This window comes from Phragmites australis, chromosome 13 (genome assembly GCF_958298935.1).
Source record: "Phragmites australis chromosome 13, lpPhrAust1.1, whole genome shotgun sequence".
Lineage (NCBI taxonomy): Eukaryota > Viridiplantae > Streptophyta > Magnoliopsida > Poales > Poaceae > Phragmites > Phragmites australis.
The window spans coordinates 17,923,393-17,946,066 of NC_084933.1; the positions used below are offsets into that span (position 1 = coordinate 17,923,393).

The 22,674-nt window shown below is 43.1% G+C and overlaps 2 protein-coding genes across 2 annotated transcripts; both read left to right on the forward strand.

The window, feature by feature from the left end:
• Nucleotides 1-11,699: 11,699 nt before the first annotated feature.
• Nucleotides 11,700-18,716, forward strand: LOC133888014 (ultraviolet-B receptor UVR8-like). Its single transcript, XM_062328096.1, has 11 exons — nucleotides 11,700-12,079; nucleotides 12,180-12,513; nucleotides 12,705-12,786; nucleotides 13,915-14,070; nucleotides 15,852-16,025; nucleotides 16,496-16,567; nucleotides 17,518-17,589; nucleotides 17,759-17,877; nucleotides 17,991-18,076; nucleotides 18,154-18,206; nucleotides 18,316-18,716. The coding sequence occupies exons 1-11, from the start codon at nucleotides 11,992-11,994 to the stop codon at nucleotides 18,406-18,408; spliced, it is 1,329 nt and encodes a 442-aa protein (XP_062184080.1). The 5' UTR covers nucleotides 11,700-11,991; the 3' UTR covers nucleotides 18,409-18,716.
• Nucleotides 18,717-21,244: 2,528 nt separating this feature from the next.
• Nucleotides 21,245-22,406, forward strand: LOC133888903 (uncharacterized). The gene has a single exon (XM_062329292.1). The coding sequence runs from the start codon at nucleotides 21,556-21,558 to the stop codon at nucleotides 22,108-22,110; it is 555 nt and encodes a 184-aa protein (XP_062185276.1). The 5' UTR covers nucleotides 21,245-21,555; the 3' UTR covers nucleotides 22,111-22,406.
• Nucleotides 22,407-22,674: the final 268 nt, after the last annotated feature.

Sequence of the window (22,674 nt, forward strand, 5' to 3'; positions counted from 1 at the left end):
TGCGATGGTGCTTCTTCTAGTCTTGGTTTCCTGCTTGGCTTCTTCTTTCTTCTCCGACGTTTTGCGTCAGCGGTGAGGAAGTCCGGTGATGCGAGCGGCTTCGGCAAGCACTTAGATCCTCAAGTGTTCATCTACAATTTATTCTCTTTCTAGGGTACTCTTTGCAAGTTGGCTAGGACAACTCTCCCTATCCTTCACATATATATCTGTATTTGTATATGTCAATATACATTTTTGTTACTGTTTAATACAGGCGAGTACTAATCTATTATATATATTAAAGGGTCAAGAATTAGAGCGATCCTAGAGGTTCAAGTAATTGTAAGCTACTGTTTATGTGGGTCTCACATATATGTATGTACATATATATGGATACGTATACATATATATACACGTAAACATACATACACATATACATATATATATATATGTATACACATGCATATAGTATAAGTATGTGTACGTACATATTTTTTTGCGAAATTCTAGAAAATAGTGGAAGTAATATATTTTTATTGATGTTATTAATTAAATATTGTATTGGAGACCGTGTTAATAATGTAATGAACTTATATTTGGGGATCTGATGTAGTAGTAAGGGTCGAATCGGTCAACGCAGTGAGGTAACGCTCTGTTACCCCTAAGCTGATCGAGTCCGCCCATTATTTCATCCAACGATCAAGACAACCTCCCCGTGCTTCCAGACGTGGAAAGCATCTAGCCCAATCTGCATACGTGTGCCCGTGTATTGGTAGTTTGGTACCCACCCCGCCCACATCGCACAGCGAAACGCACGGCCCTCACATTTACGTGTATGCTGGCATCGGCACGGCAAGATGATTCGAACGCATTTAACCCGTGCGCGCGCAGCCGGTCCGTTGCGCCCCCGCGAGATTAATTTGGAAACACCAGAAGGCACCGTCGTTACAAGTGCGTTGTCACGTCTCGTTCCGTCACCATGTGCTCGCTGCCCGCCAGCAGTACGATCTTTCTAGTAGTAACAATCACGTAGCCATATCAACACCGCCCTACAGTTATCACAGTCCGCCTTTCCCCTGCTACCGGAAAAAGGGGTGACCGAAAGGGGAGAGTTGTCCCGGCCGAATAGACGCCGGGAGCGAAAGGCGTCTTTCGGTCACTTTTTTACTGTAGTTATCAATAAAAATCTATTATTTTAAATAAAAATAGTTATATTTTTTAGAATGTATTTTTTTAGCTATTGATGGTAAAAGTTATTTTTTTTAAAATTAGAACATACCAAAATGGATTTCTATTTGGGATCAAAGGTAATACTAAATCGGTTTACTCTTCTTATATGTCTACACCTTCTTTTAAACAGATGTGTTAAGCGGTTTGTGTTAAACGTTACAGAGGGCCCTTCTAAACGTTCTCTGTTAGTCAATCCAGGTTAAACATCCAGGTGGAAGCCGAGCGAACAGTTGATTTTCAGCCTTAGATCATACTCATATCTAGCTGACGCTTAGACATGTCGAGCTTTTCCCTGACTGGGTCCCACATGTAATAGATAGTAAAAGCGTGGTAGGATTCATTTACGCGATGTTAAATTGTGGTGCCGTTTTTTTTAACACAAGTTAGATGAGTTATGAATTTATAAGGGCGATTCCGTGTGAGGCTTTCTCTGGCTGTGATTCGAGTCGAAGGCCTCAACATAGAGCCGTCTTTGTACATTGGATGGATCTAGAGTCCAAAAACCTTCTGAGACGAGTTTTGGCAAACAGGACGTCTTAAAAAAGCACGCTTCCTAATATTTAGCATCTGAAATCGTGGATTTTAGGCGACGTTGAACTGAAGAATCCAAAGAGGTTTAGCGGCGGAGGTTTGATTTCGGCAGGATTCTCCTCAGCAGGCTTAGAGAGAGTTCCTGAGAAGGGAGGCTGATTCCGCGGAAGAGGTGGGCATGAGAACAGAGCGGCGAGGTGACCGAGTCAGTGTGGCAGCAAACAGCGGCGAATCTAACGGCAGAAACGCCATCGAAGATAGATAGAGGCCCTGTTTGGGGAGCTGAGTTTATGGGTTTTTTCTGAAAAATTGTTTTTCTGAAAAGCTGCTTATGGCTTCTGAGATAAGCGGTTTGACTTATGGGCTTAATTTTTAGCTTCTCAGCATACCAACTTTTCAGAAAAGCCACCCTCAATCAGCTTTTCAGCTTTTAGTTCATTTCACCAGAAACCAGCTTTTGCTTCTCAGAAAAGTTTCTCAGTAATCAGCCTGTTTGGGGGAGCTTCTCAGCTTTTCTGAGAAGCAAAAGCTGCCAGAAGCTCCCCAAATAGGGCCAGAGGGGGACAGAAGATAGGAGGAAGCATAAAGAGGGTGGGTATGGTGACGAAGGGCATCACATGAAAGAGAAAGAGCATGGCTGCTCTAGCAAGAGGAAAAGAGAATATGGTGACCATTGGATTTTAATGGTACAGAAGATAATATTAACTGAAACTGATCCGTTTTTGACGGTTGAAGAATAGCATGACCTATAAAACAGGCTAAATCTATCGAGAATCTCTGTGACCATGACTCAAGATGGCTCGTGTGTATGCATTTAAGCTGCACCCACACTTACCTCTGTAGCTGATCGTGGCAGAGGGGACATAGCTACTGCTGACACTTAAGCTCGCTGCTTTTGACTCATTGGCACTTGGAAGTAACATCTATATCAGAAGTTGTTAGCTGTAGTTCCCAGTCTAACCGGGAAAAATAATAATAAGCTCGGCCATCCTTGTCATGCTATTCACATGTAGACTTCTTGACCACCTGCTATTGCTATAGGTCCTCTGCCGTGCATGCCTGTTCCAACCACGCGCGCGACCAAGATCAACACAGACCATGCGCAGCATTTCGCTGCCCGGTAGATCGTCGATCGAGCTTGAACGATTGCTAAGAGACGCTGTTATAGTACTACCTCACTACCAGAAAACGGTTGATTCGTGACGGTATAAGGATTTCGTAACGGTTTTACACCAGCCGATGTGAATAGCGGTCTGATTTACTTGGTACCCATCGTTTTCCAAACCACATTTTTAGACCATCTTCAACATCTATCTTAAATTTTCATCCTAAAAATACTATTACAGCATCCCTTATCACTATTACAGTATCTCTGATTTATTCATCTCTAACAGCTACTCTATTTCTTACCTTCTACTACTCTTTTCCTCCTTCCGAACCCACTGTCAGCCTCTATCTACAATGTTGCTTACAGTGTTTTCCTCCCTTCAGACCCATTGTCAGCCTCTGTCTACAGTAATGCTACATCACTACTACAGTATTGCGGCTGCTACAACACTAGAATTTGCAGATTTGAGGATTCCGTTGTAGTTAGCCTTAGACGACTTTCTTGTAGTCCCCAAAATGCACTGTGACTAGGCCCATGTAATAAGTCATAGTTTTTTTAATAGAGAAACCCACGAAATTTGAACTGGAAACGGGAGACACGGATCACCCTGGCCGTGCTCGCTGTATTATCTTTGTCATAAATATATGTTATTTTAGATAAAATACGGTCTTTAATATATTGTATTGACTATTATTTTTTATTATGATATAGTTATAAAATTAAATGAATTTTATAATATTATGAAAGTATTTTTCAAAATAAATATATCATTTTTCAAGTTTTTAAACTAAATATTTTGAAATAGATTGTTAGTCAAAGTTTTAAAAGTTTAACTGAATATTTGTAAAACACCGTGTATTTATGACCGGATGGAGTATTACACTTGCGAAAAGAAATATGGCATGATTTTACCACTTTTAAGCTTATGCAATAGAAAATGATGATCATTAAACGTGGACTTGTATTTAGAAGGTAAAATAGGAAGGGGTTTAGTAGGAATTGGACACTTCCTCGTGTGGTGTCCGGTGACTTGACAATGTTGGCAATATGAACTAACTTCTTTGATGAAACAATTCTTGATCTCCGGTGTCTTTATGACCCTTTTTACCGGGTTAGGGAAGCATCCAAGTCCTTTCTTGTTGTAGTATAAAGTATTTTTCATGAGAATTTTCTTGTGCTTGTACTCCCCCTTAGTCAACCGGGCCACACAAGACTTGAGACTTGCAACCTCACTCTCAAGCTCTTGCTCCCTTACATGGTTAGTCTTAGAGGATGATGTAACATCACATGAACAGGAGCATGGTATATCAAGAAGGTCATCACAAGAGGTAGATGCATTGACCTTAACAACATCAATATCAACCAATTCATTCAAGCTACGATCAATGGCATCATAAGCATACTCAAGTTCTTGGTGTTTGTATATCAAGCCATTATGCTCAAGTTTTAGCTTGTAGTTACCAGCCTCAAGAGACTTGCTAGATGCAACTACTTCATCATGTTTCTTAAGCACATTATTATATTTAGCAAGCAACTCATCATGACTAGAACTAAGCATAGAATTAGCATTTTCAAGAGACTTGATTTTAGCCTTTTGCCTTTTGATAATAGTAGCATAGTCATTCATTAGCTTAGATAGATCATTAGGAGAAAGACCATCATCATCACTACTATCATCTTTCTCACTACTCACCTTGTTGTTACCTTTTGCCATAAGACACATAGGTGGTGGAGGTAGAGATGGATCATCATTGACGATGGCGAGACCCGCGAAGTTGTTGTCTTCATCATCACTTGAGCTTTCACCAGAGATCCATTCACCAACAATGTAGGCCTTGCGTCCTCCACCCTTCTTGTTGAAGAGCTTATTCTTCCTCTTGTCTTGATCCTTTTTCTTGTGCTTGTCCTCATCCTCAATTGCATCAAACTTCTTGGACTTGTTCTTGTTTCTCTTGTCGGGATGAGGGCAATCATATGATATGTGGCCAAGGTTACCACAATTATAGCACTTCTTCTTGTCTCCACCACCGAACTTGTCAAATTTCTTTGAGAGAAATTTATTCTTCTTGGGATCATAGTTGTAGCTCTTCTTTTGAAACTTAGAGATCATCCTTGTGGTTCTTCTCATGAGAAAAGTAAGCTCGGTGTCGGAGTCATCATCATCATCTTCATCTTCATCGCTTTCACTTGATGATGGAAGCTTCATCTTCTTGTTGTTGTTGTCAACCATCTTTGCTTTGAGAGCAAGATTTTTCTTGGATGATGACTCATGATCTCCAAACAAGAACATCTCATGAGCACATATCTTTCCCACGACATCGGTGATGGTCATGTTATTGATGTCCCTTTCATGAAGAAGAGAGATGACAATGTTGTATTGTGGCTTAGGAAGCACCATCAAGATCCTACGAATAATGTCTCCATCGGACAATTGGGTGAGTTCAACGGAATTGATTTCTTCCACAAGCATGTTCATACGAGAATACATGTCATTGCATAATTCATTTGGAAACATCTTGAATTGATTAAGAGCATTCATAAGCACATGATATCTTTCCTCACGAATTCTCCTAGAACCCTCATGAATTTCACAAAGAGCGGTCCAAATGTCATGAGCGAATTCTTTGCTTCTAACTCTAGAGAAAACTTCTTTACTAATTCCCTCAAATATAGCATTCTTTGCCTTAGCATTCCACCTAACTTCTTGTTCGGTAAAAGGTTGATCAAACCCAACAGAGGTGGCTTGCCAACACTCGGGGGAAATAGCCTCAAGATAGCTCGCCATGCGAACTTTCCAATAGGCAAAGTTCTTTCCCTCGAACTTTGGCACGCTACTTCCGCTCCCCGGGACCATTTCTCTTGGATTTTAAGCCTATCAAGAGCACGAGGCTCTGATACCAATTGAAAGGATCGAATGGCCCAAGAGGGGGGGTGAATTGGGCGCTAATTAAAACTTCTACCGCTTTCTAAAACAAATAACAACTTTAGCCTATATAAAAGTAAATGCAACTACGTGATTTAAACTAGGACAAGGCAACTAAACAAACAAGATAACTAAGAGAGGGAACGGTAAAGAAAGACTTGCAAGAACAATACTCAAAGTAAAATGCGGGAATGTAAATAGTTAGAGAAGAGAACATCAATTTTTTTCCGAGGTTTCGAGAAGTTGGCACTTCCCCCTAGTCCTCGTTGGAGCATCCACCAAGGATGTAGCTCTCTCTTGATTGCCCCTTCTCCATCTCCGGATTGGCGGGCATCAAACCAAGTACATCATCTCTTCCCGGGGCTCCCACAAGTCCTCAAGAGCTCGCTGAGAACACTTCCGATCACCAAGACCGTCTAGGTGTTGCCAACCACCAAGAGTAACAAGCTTCACTTAACAAAGACCAAGCCTAGACAACAGCTAGATGCACACTTGTTACTCTCCAAGCACTAAAGATGTCATTAATCTTCAACTAAGAACTTGGAATTAACACAAGTGCTCTCTCTTGCTTCTAAATGACACACCAAGTGTATGAGCTGCTACAGGGTCGCAAGAGTACCATATGAGACCAAATGAGTAGGTATTTATAGGCTAAGGATCAAGAATTAGCCGTTGCCTAACAACCTAAAATTTTTCTTAACGCCAGAAGGTCCGGTGTGAATAACTCTCTCCACACCGGAATATCCGGTGCTAATACCTCTGACAGAATAGCCGTTAATTGTTCCATTAGCTGTTAAAGATCCGGCGTTTCATCTGGACTAACGCTGGATCATCCGGCGCATTGAAATCGGCTAGATGATAGTTTGCAACCTTTCTGTATAAAAACATCCGGCGTTTATCCAACCATACGCCGGACCATCCGGCGTGTAGAATCACGCCGAGACTGCACTGCAAAGATTGCTCCGGCGATCTCACCACTCGAACGCCGGACCATACGGCGTGGACTTCAACAATTTTTCAACTCAGAACTCTTAGGAAACTGCTACGATGCTAACAACAATTTTGGCGCCGGACCAACCTGACCAAGCTTAAGAATTTTGCTGTCCTCGACCAAAATAAACTCTGGTGAGTACACTCGTCATACAGAGGATCATCCGGTGTGTTGAATTTTCGCTGAATTCATCCAATTCAAACAATCTTGAGTTCTAACTTCTTGGACACTCAACCAAAAGCTTGTATGAGCTACCTAGATCTAGAACTTCACAAGTGTGCATCAACTATGTCTAGACTCACCTAGGTCAAGCTACAACTCTTAACCCCCTTTATAGTACGGTCAAAAGACTAAAAAGAAATAAAACTTATACTACTCTAAGTGTCCTTCATCTTCTTGTGACACTTAGAACTTGAAGATCCTTAATCTTCATACACATGTCCTTTGATCATCCATATAAGTGCTTAAAGGGCCAAGAGTATCAAAGCATCATTGTGAACTAAGTTTTTCTTTTTCTTTGCTACCGTTCAAAACACATATGTTAGTCACAATGATACGGTTGTCATTAATCACCGAAACTCTTACCACTTACCTAGGGGCCTAGATGCTACAACTGTGTCTACTTTACCGTTTAAAAAGGTTTGCAGCCTATAGCCAATCCAAAAAACTACCCTAGAAAGATAAGCATACAAAGGTAGATTTCAAGTATGTAAATGCAAAAAAGTAAAGATGGTAGAAAGAACAAACTCGGTACAAAGAATTTTTATCTCGTAGTATTGATGGCATAAACGTCACTCCTAGTCCATATTAGAATAGCCACCTAGGCTATAGCTCTCGAACGGTACCCAGTCATGGCCCTTGGGCAAATTAGTCCTCAAGTAGGTTGAGCCACCAAGCCATAAAGTCAAGATCTCATCACAAGCCTCTCTTCCTGTTACTTACCGTTATCTTCATTTCGGAGCTTAAGCCACTAAGGCAAAGGTCTCCACATCCCAGTGTAAGCGTCTTGCCCCCGCTTCACACAAAGTTAGAGGGTCAACAAGTATGAACCACTAAGGCTCACGGTGCCAACGAGTCACCAAGACTCTAAGGTGCCGGCATATCACTTCGTATAATGTAGGATCACTTCTTTATCCCCTGTCTAGGGAGCACTCCTAACAACAACACTCTCTAGGGCTATTAGTACTAATCACTCTATAACTTTATACTTAATTACCTTGGATGATCACTTTTATCACTTTAGTGGTTTGGAAGTCTTCTTAAGTCTCTATGAGTTTTCCTAGACTTCAGCACACTCAAATGATCAAGGTATTTATAGTCTCAAATCCGCAAATTAGCCGTTATTCCAACGGCTCAGAAAGACTATAAACACCGAATGATTCAGCGTCAATAGCAGTACAAACACCGGACCATCCGGCGTGTACAACAATAGAAACTAGCCGTTGGAACCCCACTCAAACTCATTATGAACATCGGATATTTCAACGTTAATGTTAACTCCATCACCGGACTATTCTGCGTGTAGACTTGAGCCGACCGAGTCACTTTTCGTTGTTCATTTGTCTAGCGTGTATAGTCCTCTGATCACTGGATCATCCGACGTGTGCAAATCTCTTCACTAAACACCTTCTGGAAAAAGCTCCGGCGAGGCCTCTGGTGCACACTTTTCTGAGCATTGGACCATTAGATGAGGCCTTCAATTTTATCTTTTGAGTCAAAATACTCTGGTGTGAATTTTTGCTGAGCAGCGGATAATCCGGTGTGTTATCCTTTCTGAGCACCGGACCATCCGGTATTAACAATTTTTTCTGAACTCTTCCAATTCAAATTTTCTTGAGTTCTGCTTCAGTGGCTTTTACATTTATTGCATCATGAGACATAATAAAGTATATACTTGACAAATATGTTAGTACTATTGACTATGTTATTATTAATCATCAAAATCACACACATGTTCGCTATAGACAACACGATGATTTTAAGGCACCGAACAACGCACCGCGCTAGCCAGCCGTTCCTCTCACACCGAACCGCAATGCACGCCGCTCTACACCCGCTGCACCGCTGCTCGCCGCCCCGTGCCCAACACCAGCCACTGTAGCCACGTGCCAGTGCTCGACGTCAGGCTAAACCACGTCGGCAACAGTAGTGTAGGAGGAGGAGGAGAGAAGGAGGAGGACGAAAGGAGGAGGAAAGAAGAAGAAGAAGAAGAAAGGAGAGGTAATCTTTTTTGTTTGTTATTTCTGTTTGTAGAAATTTTAGAATAGTTCAGGAAAATTATAATAGTTTAGAAATTTTAGAAATTATTTTAGATTTGTCTAGAAAGTTTAGAGTAGATTAGAAATTTTAGAAATTATTTTAGAATGGTCTAGAAATTTAGAGGATTTTAGAAATTTTAAAAATGAGTATAGTTGTAGTAAAATATGTAGCATGGTTTATGAAATGATTTAGACATTTTAGCAATGTTTTTGATATGGTAATAATATTTTTACTAATATATTATCATGATTATGATTTATTTGTGCCTTATTTACGAATGTGCGTGATTAATTTTAGCAATTATAGTACCAATAAATGTTTGAATTGAAGCTTGATGAAGGAACATGTGTAGCGTGATTTAGGAATATCTTTTAAAAATATTAGCAATAATTCTTGGAATGTAAACGTGATGTAGAAATAATTATAGTATGATTTAGAATTTTTTTAACAATATTAGTAATAATAAATTTTTGGAATTTAAGTGTGATTTACGAACAAGTTTGTCATAAATTAGGAATAATTTTATGAATATCAATGAATTAGAGAACAATAATATGAATTTAGATCATGGATGTCAGGAGGAGTGGTTTTTAGCGTGAATTATGGTGAAAGGTGAAGTATCTAGACCTCTAATTCGTGTTTTGGTAATCGATGTCAATATATAATTTGTGGACTAACTTGTTTGAGTTAACTTATGAAAATATTAGTCCCAAAGGCGTCTCAAAGCTAGAAGAAGCATGTGTGGGAGATATGCAAATGGCTAGCTCAAGGCAAAGGTATAAAATATAGGGATTTTTTTACCAATCAAAGGTGATTAGAGAAGGAATTTTGATTAAATTAATAGGATAAGTGTCGTACTATAAAGAGAGATTGATGTGCATCTACTTGAGATATCAAAAGTGCCTAACTTACTCAAACTTGTATTTCATATAGGATGAGAACATTTAGTTTGAGAAGAGCTAACGGAAACAATGCTTTTCAAAGTTCTGAGTTGTGGCGGTCAGACCGTCGAGCGTGGCCGGTCTGACTGCTATATAAATATGGTCGATGTTGAGTAGTTTTCTAGGGTGGTCTGACCGTGTGTATGGCTCTATCTGTCTGCCAAGGAACAGAGAGATTTGGACCCTTTGCTCGGGTGGTGGTCTGGCTACGAGGTCACCCGGTCTGACCACCAAGGCCAAACGGTCTAACTGTCATGGCCAGCCAGACTGATCACCTGGGAACAGAGAGGTTTGGTACTCTGTTCCTAGCTCATGGTCTGACCGAGACACTGGGTGATTTGACTGCCAAACATGTGTCAGAATAATCATCACGCTTTAGTAGTTGTTGTATGGTTGACGGTCTGACCGCCAAATGACATCTAGCCAGGCTTCTATTTATAGCCCACCATTAGAAATATGATCGTTGCTATTGTTTTGACAGCTCTGCGACTCTGGCGGTCTGACCACATGGAACAATATATCCATTATGAGATGGAGATCCAGATCCTACCTGAGTACCACAATTCTAGCTGGAATTCTTGGATGAAGAAACCCAGCTGGAAAATGATAAAAGTTGGAGCCATTTTCTCGAATATTTTTTCCAAATAATATTATTTTATAATTGTAAAAATAATATTTAGAATGGAAAACCATAAAAATAGGTGCTAGTAGATATTTCAATTACCAACTAGCCACCTATCGGTAATCGAAATACAACTAGTCCCTTATTGGTAAACGGGTAGCCGGCATGTAATTCCTAGGGACATGTTGGCACTTCAATTGCGGCAGGTCGTGTGTTCCCTAGATGATATTTAAAGAAAAATTCATAAATTTTCTTATGATCTTGGATGCAGATAATTTTTATATGAAAATTATACCTATTAATGATACATATGACTTTGCAGTTGAACACTTTCTATTTGAATTAGTTTAGGTACCTAAAAAGTGATTGTAAATTTTAGATTAGAAAATAGTTCTGAAATTTCTAGCCACTTTTTGAGCATCTAAAAAGATTAAAAATGAAAAAAATATTAAACTTCAAAGTTATATATATCATCAATAAATATAATTTTCATATAAAGATCAGCTCTATCTGAGATTATACGAAAAAGTTATAATTTTTTAATATCGTCTGTGAGACATATGATCGGCCTACAATTAAAGTGCCTACATCGAAGGTCATATGAAAAATTATGATTTTTTTTAATATCGTCTGTGGGACACATGACCAACCTACTAATAGAGTGTCTAAATGAAACGATGGCACTTCGATTATCGATAGATGACTAGTTGATAATTGAACTGCTGACTATCACTTATTTATGCAAATTTCTCATTTTAAATTATATTTTTACAATTTTTAATAAAATAATATTACTTAAAAAATCTCGTTTTCTATGGGAAAAAACCCCGCAGAAGATGACCCAAATTAAAAATTCAGATAAGTTGGGGAAGGCGACGTCGCGCGCTCTGGTCTCTTCACTCCGCGTGCCCAACGAGTGGTCCTCCTTTCCCGCCCTCCCCGGCCTCCAAACCCCACAAACCCGCACCCACCCACCCTCTGCACGGTGGGCCCAAATCCTACCCGGACCCACGCGTCAGGGGCGTACGTAGACCGCCCCTCCGCAAACGGAGCGAGGGAAACCGGGGTCGTCGTCCACCTCCTCCCGCTCCTTAATGACACGCTAATCCGCAAGCTTAACCCAGCAGCTCGAACGCCGCTGCTTGCGAGCGGCATTAGCGTGCGTCACATGGGATCGGGGTGGGGCTCGAACTCTAGCCATTAATACGGCCGGTGACCCATCCCATCGCGGCCGCCTCCCCCGCTTAAATCCCGCGTCCAGGTCGCGCCCCGCTCCGCTTCCCCCACCACCTCGCCTCTCGCCGTCGTGATCCGTCTCCGCCCGATTGGCAGCAGCGCGCCCGGACACTTCGTCGTTTCCTCGTGGGGGTGGTTAGTAGACGCGGCGCGCCCCGGTTCTTCGACGAGATGGACACCGCCATGGCCGCCCCGGACGCCCCGCCGCCGGCCGTCGTGCTCGTCTCCGCCGGCGCCAGCCACTCCGTCGCGCTCCTCAGTAAGCCACTCCGTCACCTAGGGGGTGGGGGATTTCGTCGAGCACCTCTCGGGTGGGGTTGCGGTCGCTTACGGGCCGTCGTGCATGTTATGTTTTGCAGCGGGCAATGCGCTGTGCTCGTGGGGCAGGGGCGAGGACGGGCAGCTCGGGCACGCCGACGCGGAGGACCGGCTCGTGCCCACGGTGCTGAGCGGGTTCGACGCTCCGGGGATCACGTCAGTCATCTGCGGGGCGGACCACACCACCGCCTACTCCGAGGACGAGCTGCAGGTCTACAGCTGGGGGTGGGGAGACTTCGGGAGGCTCGGGCATGGAAATTCCAGCGACGTCTTCACGCCTCAGCCGGTCAAGGCGCTACAGGGGATTAAGATCAAGCAGATTGCCTGCGGGGACAGCCATTGTCTCGCCGTGACCATGGCTGGTGAAGTGCAGAGGTGAGGCAGCTATCGACAGTTCACTGCTGTGCAAATTATACCTTTGTTTGGGAAGTCTTTGGCAAATTATACCTTTGTGCAAATTATCCATGATAAATAGTGTTAAATTTCACATTGTTGTATTACTATTGCTCTTGCTGAATTTTGGGTGAGACTTGTTTAATTATCTGATGTTTTTTTATTTCTGTTAGTTGGGGCCGTAACCAAAATGGGCAGCTAGGCCTTGGAACTACTGAAGACTCGCTGCTCCCGCAAAATATTCAAGCTTTCGAGGTAGAATGCTGTTCTTTCTCAAAGAAATATTGATATTGCAAAAAAAAAAAAAAAAACTTTACAGTATGCAGTAGATCTAGATCATACAAGGGGAATTTTAGGAGCGCCTGATTGTCCTTAGATATTTGTTCATTATTCAGCTTCGAAACATTGTGATAGTTCTTATGTGTAATGATGTCTATGTAAAATCATGAATATGAGTTGAGCTAACTAGCGCATCAATCCGTGCGACTGCACAGGCTAGAAATTTAGTTTATGGTTGAATTATAGATATTTGTATTAATAATGGTTGTATGCTAAGCTACATCAACTATTTATATTTAAATATTAGAATGTAAAATATAAATATAATTTATGTTCGTCGTAATCATGTTTATTATTTGTGAATAGATCTAGTTTATAATTTTTATTTTTTATTTGTTTCTTGATTTTTTGAAATTATTATTATTTTTAATGTTGTCACCGTATCTCATATTATTTTTTTGAAATACATTATAAATTCTTTGATATTATTTTTATGTGATAATCCGTAATATATTTGCGTTCTGTTGTTTTAATTTTGTAATGTTTGATTATAATTGATTTGAAAAAGTGTGTTGATTGCTAACGTAACTAAGTTGGAGTTTGCTAACGTAATCTTGTTGGATAAATGATATCTACAACAAAAAAAGGGAAGGAAAGGCAAGGCAAAAAGTAGTTTTGGAGCTGGACTCTATTATTTGTTTTTTAATCTTGTATGTTGTTTCGCCTGGTTGTTGATCTATGGTTACAGTTAGTCAATCAATTAATTCGACGGTTGGATGTTTTGCTTTTTTATGAGAACTTATAGGATTTTCTTAGGTTTAACGTGGAGGCACCAAAAGGAGCCTCCAATTAGTAAATATAAGATAAGATGGTTGCGATAGATAGCTGACTTCATGTCTTGATTCACACCCATGTACTAGCTGTATTACTATTATCATGAGATGCACGTTGATGTGCTGTCACTATGGTTCCCCATATAATGGTGATGTGAACATTAGGCTCACCTGTTATATATTGTTGATTCAACTTCTGGGGGACAACTATCACCATTTGTCACTATCCTGTGCAATCCTGTTGAGTGATTATGGCCCAAAATGTTTGTAGGGTGTTTGTGTGAAAATGATCGCTGCCGGTGCTGAACATACTGCTGCAGTAACTGAAGATGGTGACCTATATGGATGGGGCTGGGGTCGATATGGAAATTTAGGTCTTGGTGACCGTAATGATCGTCTGCTTCCTGAAAAAGTATCTTCTGTGGAGGTAAATTATCTAATTGGTTTAACATTTTTCAGTTTGAAATCATTATGTACACTCAACTGAGGTTCTACTAAACCTTTCAACACTTGATACTGCATAAAAGTTAATCATACCATTTTGGACCTGTTGCAAAATCAAAATGCTTTCATAATTCTTTATTTGGTCCCTGAAACATGTCAGCAGGGCATATTTTCAGCTGTGAGTACTCCTTTCCTACCTGATCCCATATTATCATTTTGAAAACACTGTCGGAAGCAAATCTTTTGCCCAGATAGAAACTGTCAGAATACATATAGTTCTTTCAGCTGATCCTTTAGTGCTTGTCTGGTCATTGTTCAGGTGATTTTATTCTTTGAAACCACACACATGGAGTACTGCCATTTTTTTCTTTTCCAATTAAAACAAAGTAAAGCACTAGTGTGCCATCATCCAAGTACTGAGTGGAGGCTAAATACTAGATTCATTGGTTGCATCATCAACAACAACAACAACAACAAAGCCTTTCAGTCCTAAACAAGTTAGGGTAGGCTAGAGATGAAACCCATAAGATCTTGCAAGTCTAGTCATGGCTCTGGCACGTGGATAGCTAACTTCCACGCACCGCTGTCCATGGCTAGTTCTTTGGTGATATTCCAGTCTTTCAGATCCCTCTTTACAGACTCCTCCCATGTCAAGTTTGGTCTACCTCGACCTCTCTTGATATTATCCGCACGCTTTATTCTTCCACTATGTACAGACGCTTCTGAGGGCCTGCGTTGTATATGCCCAAACCATCTCAAACGATGTTGGACAAGCTTCTCTTCAATTGGTGCTACACCAACTCTATCACGTATGTTATCATTCCGAACCCGATCCTTTCTTGTGTGGCCACACATCCATCTCAGCATGCGCATCTCCGCTACACTCAACCGTTGGACATGTTGCCTTTTAGTTGACCAACATTCTGCGCCATACAACATCGCAGGTCTAATTGCCGTCCTATAGAACCTGCCTTTTAGCTTCTGTGGTACTCTCTTGTCGCAGAGGATGCCGGAAGCTTGGCGCCACTTCATCCATCCGGCTTTGATTCGATGGCTCACATCTTCATCGATTTCACCATCCTTCTGCAGCATCGACCCCAAATATCGAAAGGTATCCTTCTGAGGTATCACCTGCCCGTCAAGGCAAACCTCATCCTCCTCGTGCCTAGTAGTACTAAAATCGCACCTCATGTACTCAGTTTTAGTTCTACTAAGCCTAAAACCCTTCGACTCCAAGGTCTGTCTCCACAGCTCCAACTTTTCATTTACCCCCGTCCGACTATCGTCAACTAGCACCACATCATCTGCAAAGAGCATACACCATGGGATATCACCTTGTATATCCCTTGTGACATCATCCATCACCAAAGCAAAAAGATAAGGGCTTAAAGCTGACCCTTGGTGTAGTCCTATTCTAATTGGAAAATCATTGGTGTCACCATCGCTTGTCCGAACACTTGTCACAACATTATCGTACATTATCGTACATATTCATTGGTTGCATCAACTGTGAAAAAAGGTTGAACCTTACTCTAAATTTTAATAACCTGAACACTAAAGGATCTGTGGGACAAATCTAAATAACCTTGTCTTAGACTCAGTTTCCCTGCAGTTTGATCTTACTAATGCTTTCACTAAGTTAGGGCAACTGCCATGAGAATGCAGTTCATTTGGTTCTGTTCTCGTATGTACTTTTTTAATATTATTTCTGTTGGTTCTGTTGTTCCAGCTTGGTCAATATTCGTATGTCTTACCCTTTTGTAGAGTGAGAAGATGGTGCTTGTTGCATGTGGATGGCGCCATACCATTACTGTTTCTTCCTCTGGTAATCTGTACACTTACGGTTGGAGCAAATACGGTCAACTGGGACATGGTGATTTTGAAGATCATTTAGTTCCACATAAACTGGAAGCTTTGAAAGATAGCACTATATCTCAGGTAATAGCTTATAGCACCATTCCCTGACATGGTTTTATGAAGGATTAATGCAATCTCATACTTAGTTTTCACTTTGCTGGGCTTTAGAAAGACAATGCTTCTATGCACAGGCTGACACAGACATGCCACATCTGGGCACATAGAAAATGCTTCCATGCACAGGCTCATTTAGACATGTGTATCTGGGAACATATAAAGATTATGCTTTCATGCATGGGTTGACATAGGCATACCTCATGCCGGCGAGAAGAATTTTCTTTTTACGTGGTGCTGCCTATAATCTAAACTTGCTTTTTTTTTTTGAAAAAAAGAAAACTTGAGGGAAGTCTCCCAAACGAATGAAAACTTATCCTATGCTACTTAACCCAGAAAAATTCTCCATGCCAAACTAAATTAACACGTTCAAGTCTTCTTGATTACTATTTGAGTCTCCGAGGAAAGGTTTATATACATACGTTCTGCTGATTTAGATTTCAGGTGGTTGGAGGCATACAATGGCACTTACATCAGAGGGAAAGCTTTATGGATGGGGATGGAACAAGGTCATTATCTTTGTACCTCTACTTCTTATTGTGCCCCATAATTGGTGTCATTCAAACTGCACAAGCAAGCTTTTTATTTTGCACTTCTATCAACGAATACAAAAAGGAAAACATTAAAAAAGTGAATCTCTGGTGCCGGTAAGCAAACTTTTTTGTATGTTCATGTATAGTTGCTTATGTATGGTAAAAGTTTCCATGATGATTGATAAGTTTCTTTACACGGAGAAAACAAGATGGACCATTTCCTTGGTCAACTCAGCAAATTGAGTTCAGAAAGTGAACTTTATTATTGTTTTGATGAACATGATTGACCGCTTGGAAAATCATCATTGTTCTCCAGTAGAGGGACACATCTAGTCCCTACATATGCTTATTTATTACACAACTTTAAGCTATATCCAATCTGGTAATGCAAAAAATAGATTTTTGGCTTGACATGGTGCATGGAGTCATGGAAAAAATTTCCAGGTGTAGGTGTTAAGCCCATTGGTTATCCCTCTTGTCACTGGATATATCTGGTACATACTTTGACAGCCAGTGCCCAGTGGTAGAGTAATTTTCACAGTGGTCCATTTTATTCTGGTTTCACAGGAACTGAATATTCGATCCTTAATCTCAATTGCAACTCGGTTATACCTGGTCTCAAAGACATTCAGTTATACCTATGGAAACCCTTATCGGTCAACAAATATGCAACATTCATTAGTAACTCGATCTCAATGTAAAAGTGGTCAGTTCTAAGTTCCAAACTCAGCTTGTCCTGTTTACTACTCTAGGCATAGGTTGAACGATTTCTATACTGAGCTTTGCTTGAGTTCCCGCTCTATTGTTCTGAAAGATGGTGGTACTGGCTTGATGCACCACTTGTTTGACATATTTGTTTCAAATGTTTACTTACATGGGGTTTTGTTTGTCACTTACACTGATTGCCTGATATTTGGAGCCTGCAGTTTGGACAAGTTGGAGTTGGCGACAATGATGATCACTGTTCCCCAGTACAGGTTCATTTTCCAGAGGAACAGGTACGACATGTTTGTGGGAGGGCTAATGATGGAACTTGTGCTCAACTAAATGATCCATGTACCTCGTGAATCATAAAACTCATAACCACAGTACTTATGGCGAAAATTTGTTAGTTGATTCATGTGAGTAACGATTGCCAACTTTTGTTTATTACTGTGATTACTACAGAAAGTTTCTCAAGTTGCTTGCGGATGGAGGCATACACTTGCCCTTACCGAAAAGAAAAATGTTTTCTCGTGGGGAAGGGGTACTAGTGGACAGCTCGGGAATGGTGAAATAGTTGACAGGTGGTCGTGGTTCCTTTCTAGTGCACTTGCCCAATATCTTCTCTTGTTTGTTCCAGCCTTTGCTATCTATACTCTTTTGAGCTAACAATATATCATATTCTATCATCCTGAAGGAACACACCGGTGATGATTGATGCCTTAAGCCCTGACGGTTCTGGCTGCAAGAAACTGGAGTCATCAACAGCACCTCCATTTGCAGGTTTGCATCAGCGCGCTCTAGTAGCTGCAGATGCTCTTACAGACTGGTTAACTGATGTTGTTTCTTGATGCTTTCAGCAAAAGTATGGGTCTCGCCATCAGAAAGATATGCTATAGTCCCTGATGAAAATGTGAGTTCAGTTCATGTTTGTTCGATGCGAAACAAATTACAACCAAATCACTAGACAACACTCAGATTCATTAGGAATTTTTAATGAAGTTTCTTTTGTGCATCTGTAGGTTCCTAAACGAGGTGAAGGCACGGCACGCGGCAACGGGGCTGATGCAAATGTACCGGAGAACGATGTAAAGAGAATGCGTGTGCAATCGTAGTTCTATGGTCCAAGGACCTTCCTTAACCGTAGTTCTTAAAAACAACAGGCGCCTTGCTTCGCTGTTCTCATCTAGCGGTGTCCGGTTTCTGTGCATTCCGTTCCGCCGAAGTGCTTTCCGCGAACATCTTGAGATGATGCTATGTATCTCTCTGGTGTTGAGATGGTACCATTGCCCCGCTGTAATGTTGTGTAATTCACCTCTTAGAGGTGCCTAGCAAAGTCAGCCTGCACTGCTGTTAAGATATGTTTTGGATCTTTGACATTGCATGGAGGCTACAATAAGTGCTTCATTTTCATTTCTTCTCACTTGTGGATAGACAACAAAGTCGTCAGTCTTTTTGACAGATGCTTTCTTCTTGGTAAGAAATACTAGGATACAAATTCGATTTTGCATATGGATATTATTGTAGAAAATGAACAAAACAATACGGATGCTGCATCTGCTAGTGTTACCATGTCTTAACCAAGCCATCACACACCTCTGAATTCAAATGCTTGCCGTCCATTTCCTTCTAGCCCACTAAACAAACAGCAGGTCCCAAGGGCCGAGGCGGAGCACGGGCGGCGCCCGGCCCAAGTGAGGTGCCGCCGAGGACAAGCAGCGGCAGAATAGCGCGGGCCACCTCGCTCGGTCGCGGCCCAGGAGCAGGCGGGGGGACGCCGTAGTGGCAGCAGCGGCACGGTCCCGGAGCCCCGGACGTTTCAGTCATCAGGTGGGTCGCCGCGGGAGCGAGGCTGAGCTGGGACTGCACGGCCGTTGGCCGGTGCCCGGCACCAGCACACTGGAGCGTAGGTGCAGTTTGTCCGTCAAATCTCTTCGCCGTCCCTGCCACACACCCACACCTCGCTCGCCGCATGCCTACGTGGGAAGCAAGCGGGATCCAGTCTTGCGACGGCGACAGCCACATCGGCGGGCGGGTGCCCCGGCCGCATCACGCCACAGAAACAGCCGAAGCCGGCAGCCAAATCCGCCATGGATTCCCCATTCCCTCTCCCCGCCGACTTGTCAAATGCCATACAGCCGCGCCCCGCGACTCCTTCCAGCTCGCCGGGTCGATCGTCGTTGAGGCCGCGCCGGCCGGCCGTACGTACGTCGCCACTCATCCATCCATCCATCCCTCCCGTGCGCGGCAGCCACGTCACTCGATCACGGCTCACTCAGCGGCGCCGGCGCGCACGCGCCACCAAGCGGTAGACTCGGCGAGACGCCCCACCCGACGGTTCCCAGGTAACCCGCGAAATTAACTGCCTTTAGCCACGCGCGTGAAAGGCAGGCAGCGACGGTCCACGGAGCAGTCACCACACCAATGGCTGATGATCTTATTGGCCACGTACCGACGCGCGTACGTTTTGTTCGATCGGTCTCCGCGGCCGGTGGCCTCTCTACTTTTGCGAGCGGCCCCGGGGGATTGATGGGCGCCGTACGCCCGTCCTCGTGCCGGTAGATCTGCACACCGGTGGATCTACCCAACGCACGCCGATGGCCACCGCCGCCAGCACGTACGAACGCTGTCGCAGACTTGCGCGCGTATACAGGCGGCTGCACATGTCGAGACACCACGTGGGCAGTGATTCCATACGCACTAGGTACGTGCAGACACGCCAACAGAGTCGATCCCAGTTACTGCCGCGGTGTCGCCACACACATATGACTCTATTTTTAAGTCATATTAGATTTTATATTTATAGGTTATAATAAAGTGATTTAAATCTCTATTTTTAAATTAAAATAAAATATATAATGGCTCATCCAAATAATTTCGGTGTATCAAAAACTCTAACTCCATAAATTTCTAAAGCTAGTGATACTTAGATATAACAATTTTCTCCGTAGAGGTAAGGATCCGCCTCGAACTGGATAGGGACGGGACAAGTTTTTCCCCACAGGGCTCATGGGGTGGGGCTCGAGTCCAGGTCAGAGCAGGGCTAGGGATGGCAATGGGGCCAATCCCCGCGGGGAATGCTTCCTCATCCCCGTCCCCATTTAGCTATCGGGGGAAGATTTCTCCTATCCCTATCCCCACGGGGAATTTACGGGGATCGGGTCCCCAATAGGGATATAAAATTGAATGATATTTGATTATTTTTATATATTAATAATATGTATGTTGTATAAATAAGTAATTTATTGATGTATACGAGGGTAATTAATATAATATTGAGTAAATATCGTAGGTTAGACAAAAAAGAATAAGAGTAATTTATTATTTACTCTACATAATGTAATATTTGTACATTTATATACTAAGAAAAATATGTATATATGTGATACCGGGGATATAGCGGGGAGCGGGGACGAGGAGCGCCTTCCCGTCCCCGTCCCCATATGAGTTCGCGAGGGACAAAATCTCCCCATCCCCGTCCCCTAATAGGGGAATTCCCCGCGGAGAATCGGGGATCGGGTCCCCATTGACATCCCTAGGGCCAGGATGAGGTTTTTCCACGGGGCTCCATGGGACCCGAGGGGCGAATGTGCGTTGGGCGGTAGCCGACATGGGCGCACGATAGCAGGCAGCAACCCGCCTCCAGTGCAAGGGTGCTCGCTAGGGCGCATGACCTCTAGGGCCTAGGTGTCGCTCATCGAGGCGCATGGCCTCAAGGGCACGAGTGCCGCTCGCCAGAGCGACCAGCACAACACGATCATAGCCCGTCTTCGACCTCTAGCATCATAGCGTCTCCAACAAAGCACGGCTGCAGCCTGCAGTGTCTCTCTCCCACGGGCCCCAACAGAGATTGGGGATCCGACGGGGCTAAGGATGGAGATGATTTTTGCTCCGAACTGTGTTTTGGGGTTAGAGCGGATCAGATTTCGAGGGTCAGGGCGAGATCAAGGACCCATTGTTATCCCTAAGTAATATCTAGCTCTAAAGATTTTTAGAGCCAAGAGCTCTAGCTTTATATACATATATGGGGCATATGATGGCTGGCCTATAGTTAAATTCACTTGAGTAGAGTGGAGGACAGTGCCACAAGAACCACGTACCGACCGACCGATCGATCAGACTTCAGTCACCCAAGTATTTATAGTGGTATCACCGAGGCGTTTCTACGCACGAACAGCTAGCTCCCTAGCGACTTCTCTAGTCTCTCTGTGTCCGTCTCTACTGTGGAATGTGGACAGAGGCAGGGAGAGGGTAAGAACAAGATGGACATGGGCGACTTCACCTTCCCAGCTACCGCGGCCGCAGCGTCGACGCCAGAGCCTGCAGGCCCTGGTCCGGTGCGCCACCGACACTTCCCCCACTTCGCCGCCTCGCCCCTCTGGTTCCTTCACTCTCCAACCGCCGGCCACGCCATGGCGGACGAAGAGCCGCGGCAGGAGAAGGCGGGAGCGGGAGGAGGAGCGGTGCACGAGCTGGAGGAGGACAGGATGGACCTGCTGTGGGAGGACTTCAACGAGGAGCTGGCGCTGCGTGGGGCCGGCGGCTCTTGCTCGAGGGCGGCGCTTGCAGCCGCGGGCGACGGGTTGGACCTGTCGTCGTCGTCGTCGTGCGCGGAGTCGGAGCCGGAGCCGGCGGGGCGCGTGCACGTGTACGGGTGCGCGCCGGTGCTGCGGGCGTCGTCGAGGGCCGGCGGGGCGGGGCACTACCGCCGCCGGACCGACAGCTGGGTGCTGCTCATGAGGATCTTCAGGAGGCTCTTCGTCATCGAGAAGACCTTCTCGGCGGCCGCCAGGAAACACCCTACCAGGGCACGGTAATGCATGCGCTGATACGTATGTTCAGACCGTGCAATGGCTTCCATGAGTGGCAGCGCCTGCAAGAACCATGGACGCATGCCTCTGATACATATGGCAAGTAAATTATACTCCATTAGACATACTTATTGGGTGTTCTTGATGGTGTAAATAGGGTTCAGCAGATACAGAGAAAATAGTAGCATCTCTCCATTTCTTTTGTCTTATTCCACTGTCACTTCTTTTAATTATAAATCATTATTTTGTTCGGTCCTAAAATATTATCATATTTAGTGTAATAGTATAAATGTAAAAAATTCAAGGCATGTGCAAATTCTTTATTTGTCCATTAGTCATTCATATACTCCCTCGGTTCAAGAAGGTAAGGTATATTTGTTTTGAAAAAGACATTAAAAGTTTTTTTTACCGCTGTTTTTTTTATAATATATTGTCGATTGTTATAAAATCAATATTATATTAAAAGTACTTTAAAATTCAAATATATTGGAGCAAGGTTTGTATATTAAATATATATAATTTGACTAATTGTCAGTCAAAATTTATAAAGCTTAACTTTTACAAAACAAA

Excerpts from the sequence above, each read along its gene's own strand:
- LOC133888014 (XM_062328096.1), top strand. The coding sequence starts at position 11,992 with ATGGACACCGCCATGGCCGCCCCGGACGCCCCGCCGCCGGCCGTCGTG. Across the intron at positions 12,080-12,179 it reads CCACTCCGTCGCGCTCCTCA|CGGGCAATGCGCTGTGCTCG; the intron begins GTAAGCCACTCC and ends TATGTTTTGCAG. Across the intron at positions 18,207-18,315 it reads CTATAGTCCCTGATGAAAAT|GTTCCTAAACGAGGTGAAGG; the intron begins GTGAGTTCAGTT and ends GTGCATCTGTAG.
- LOC133888903 (XM_062329292.1), top strand. The coding sequence starts at position 21,556 with ATGGACATGGGCGACTTCACCTTCCCAGCTACCGCGGCCGCAGCGTCG.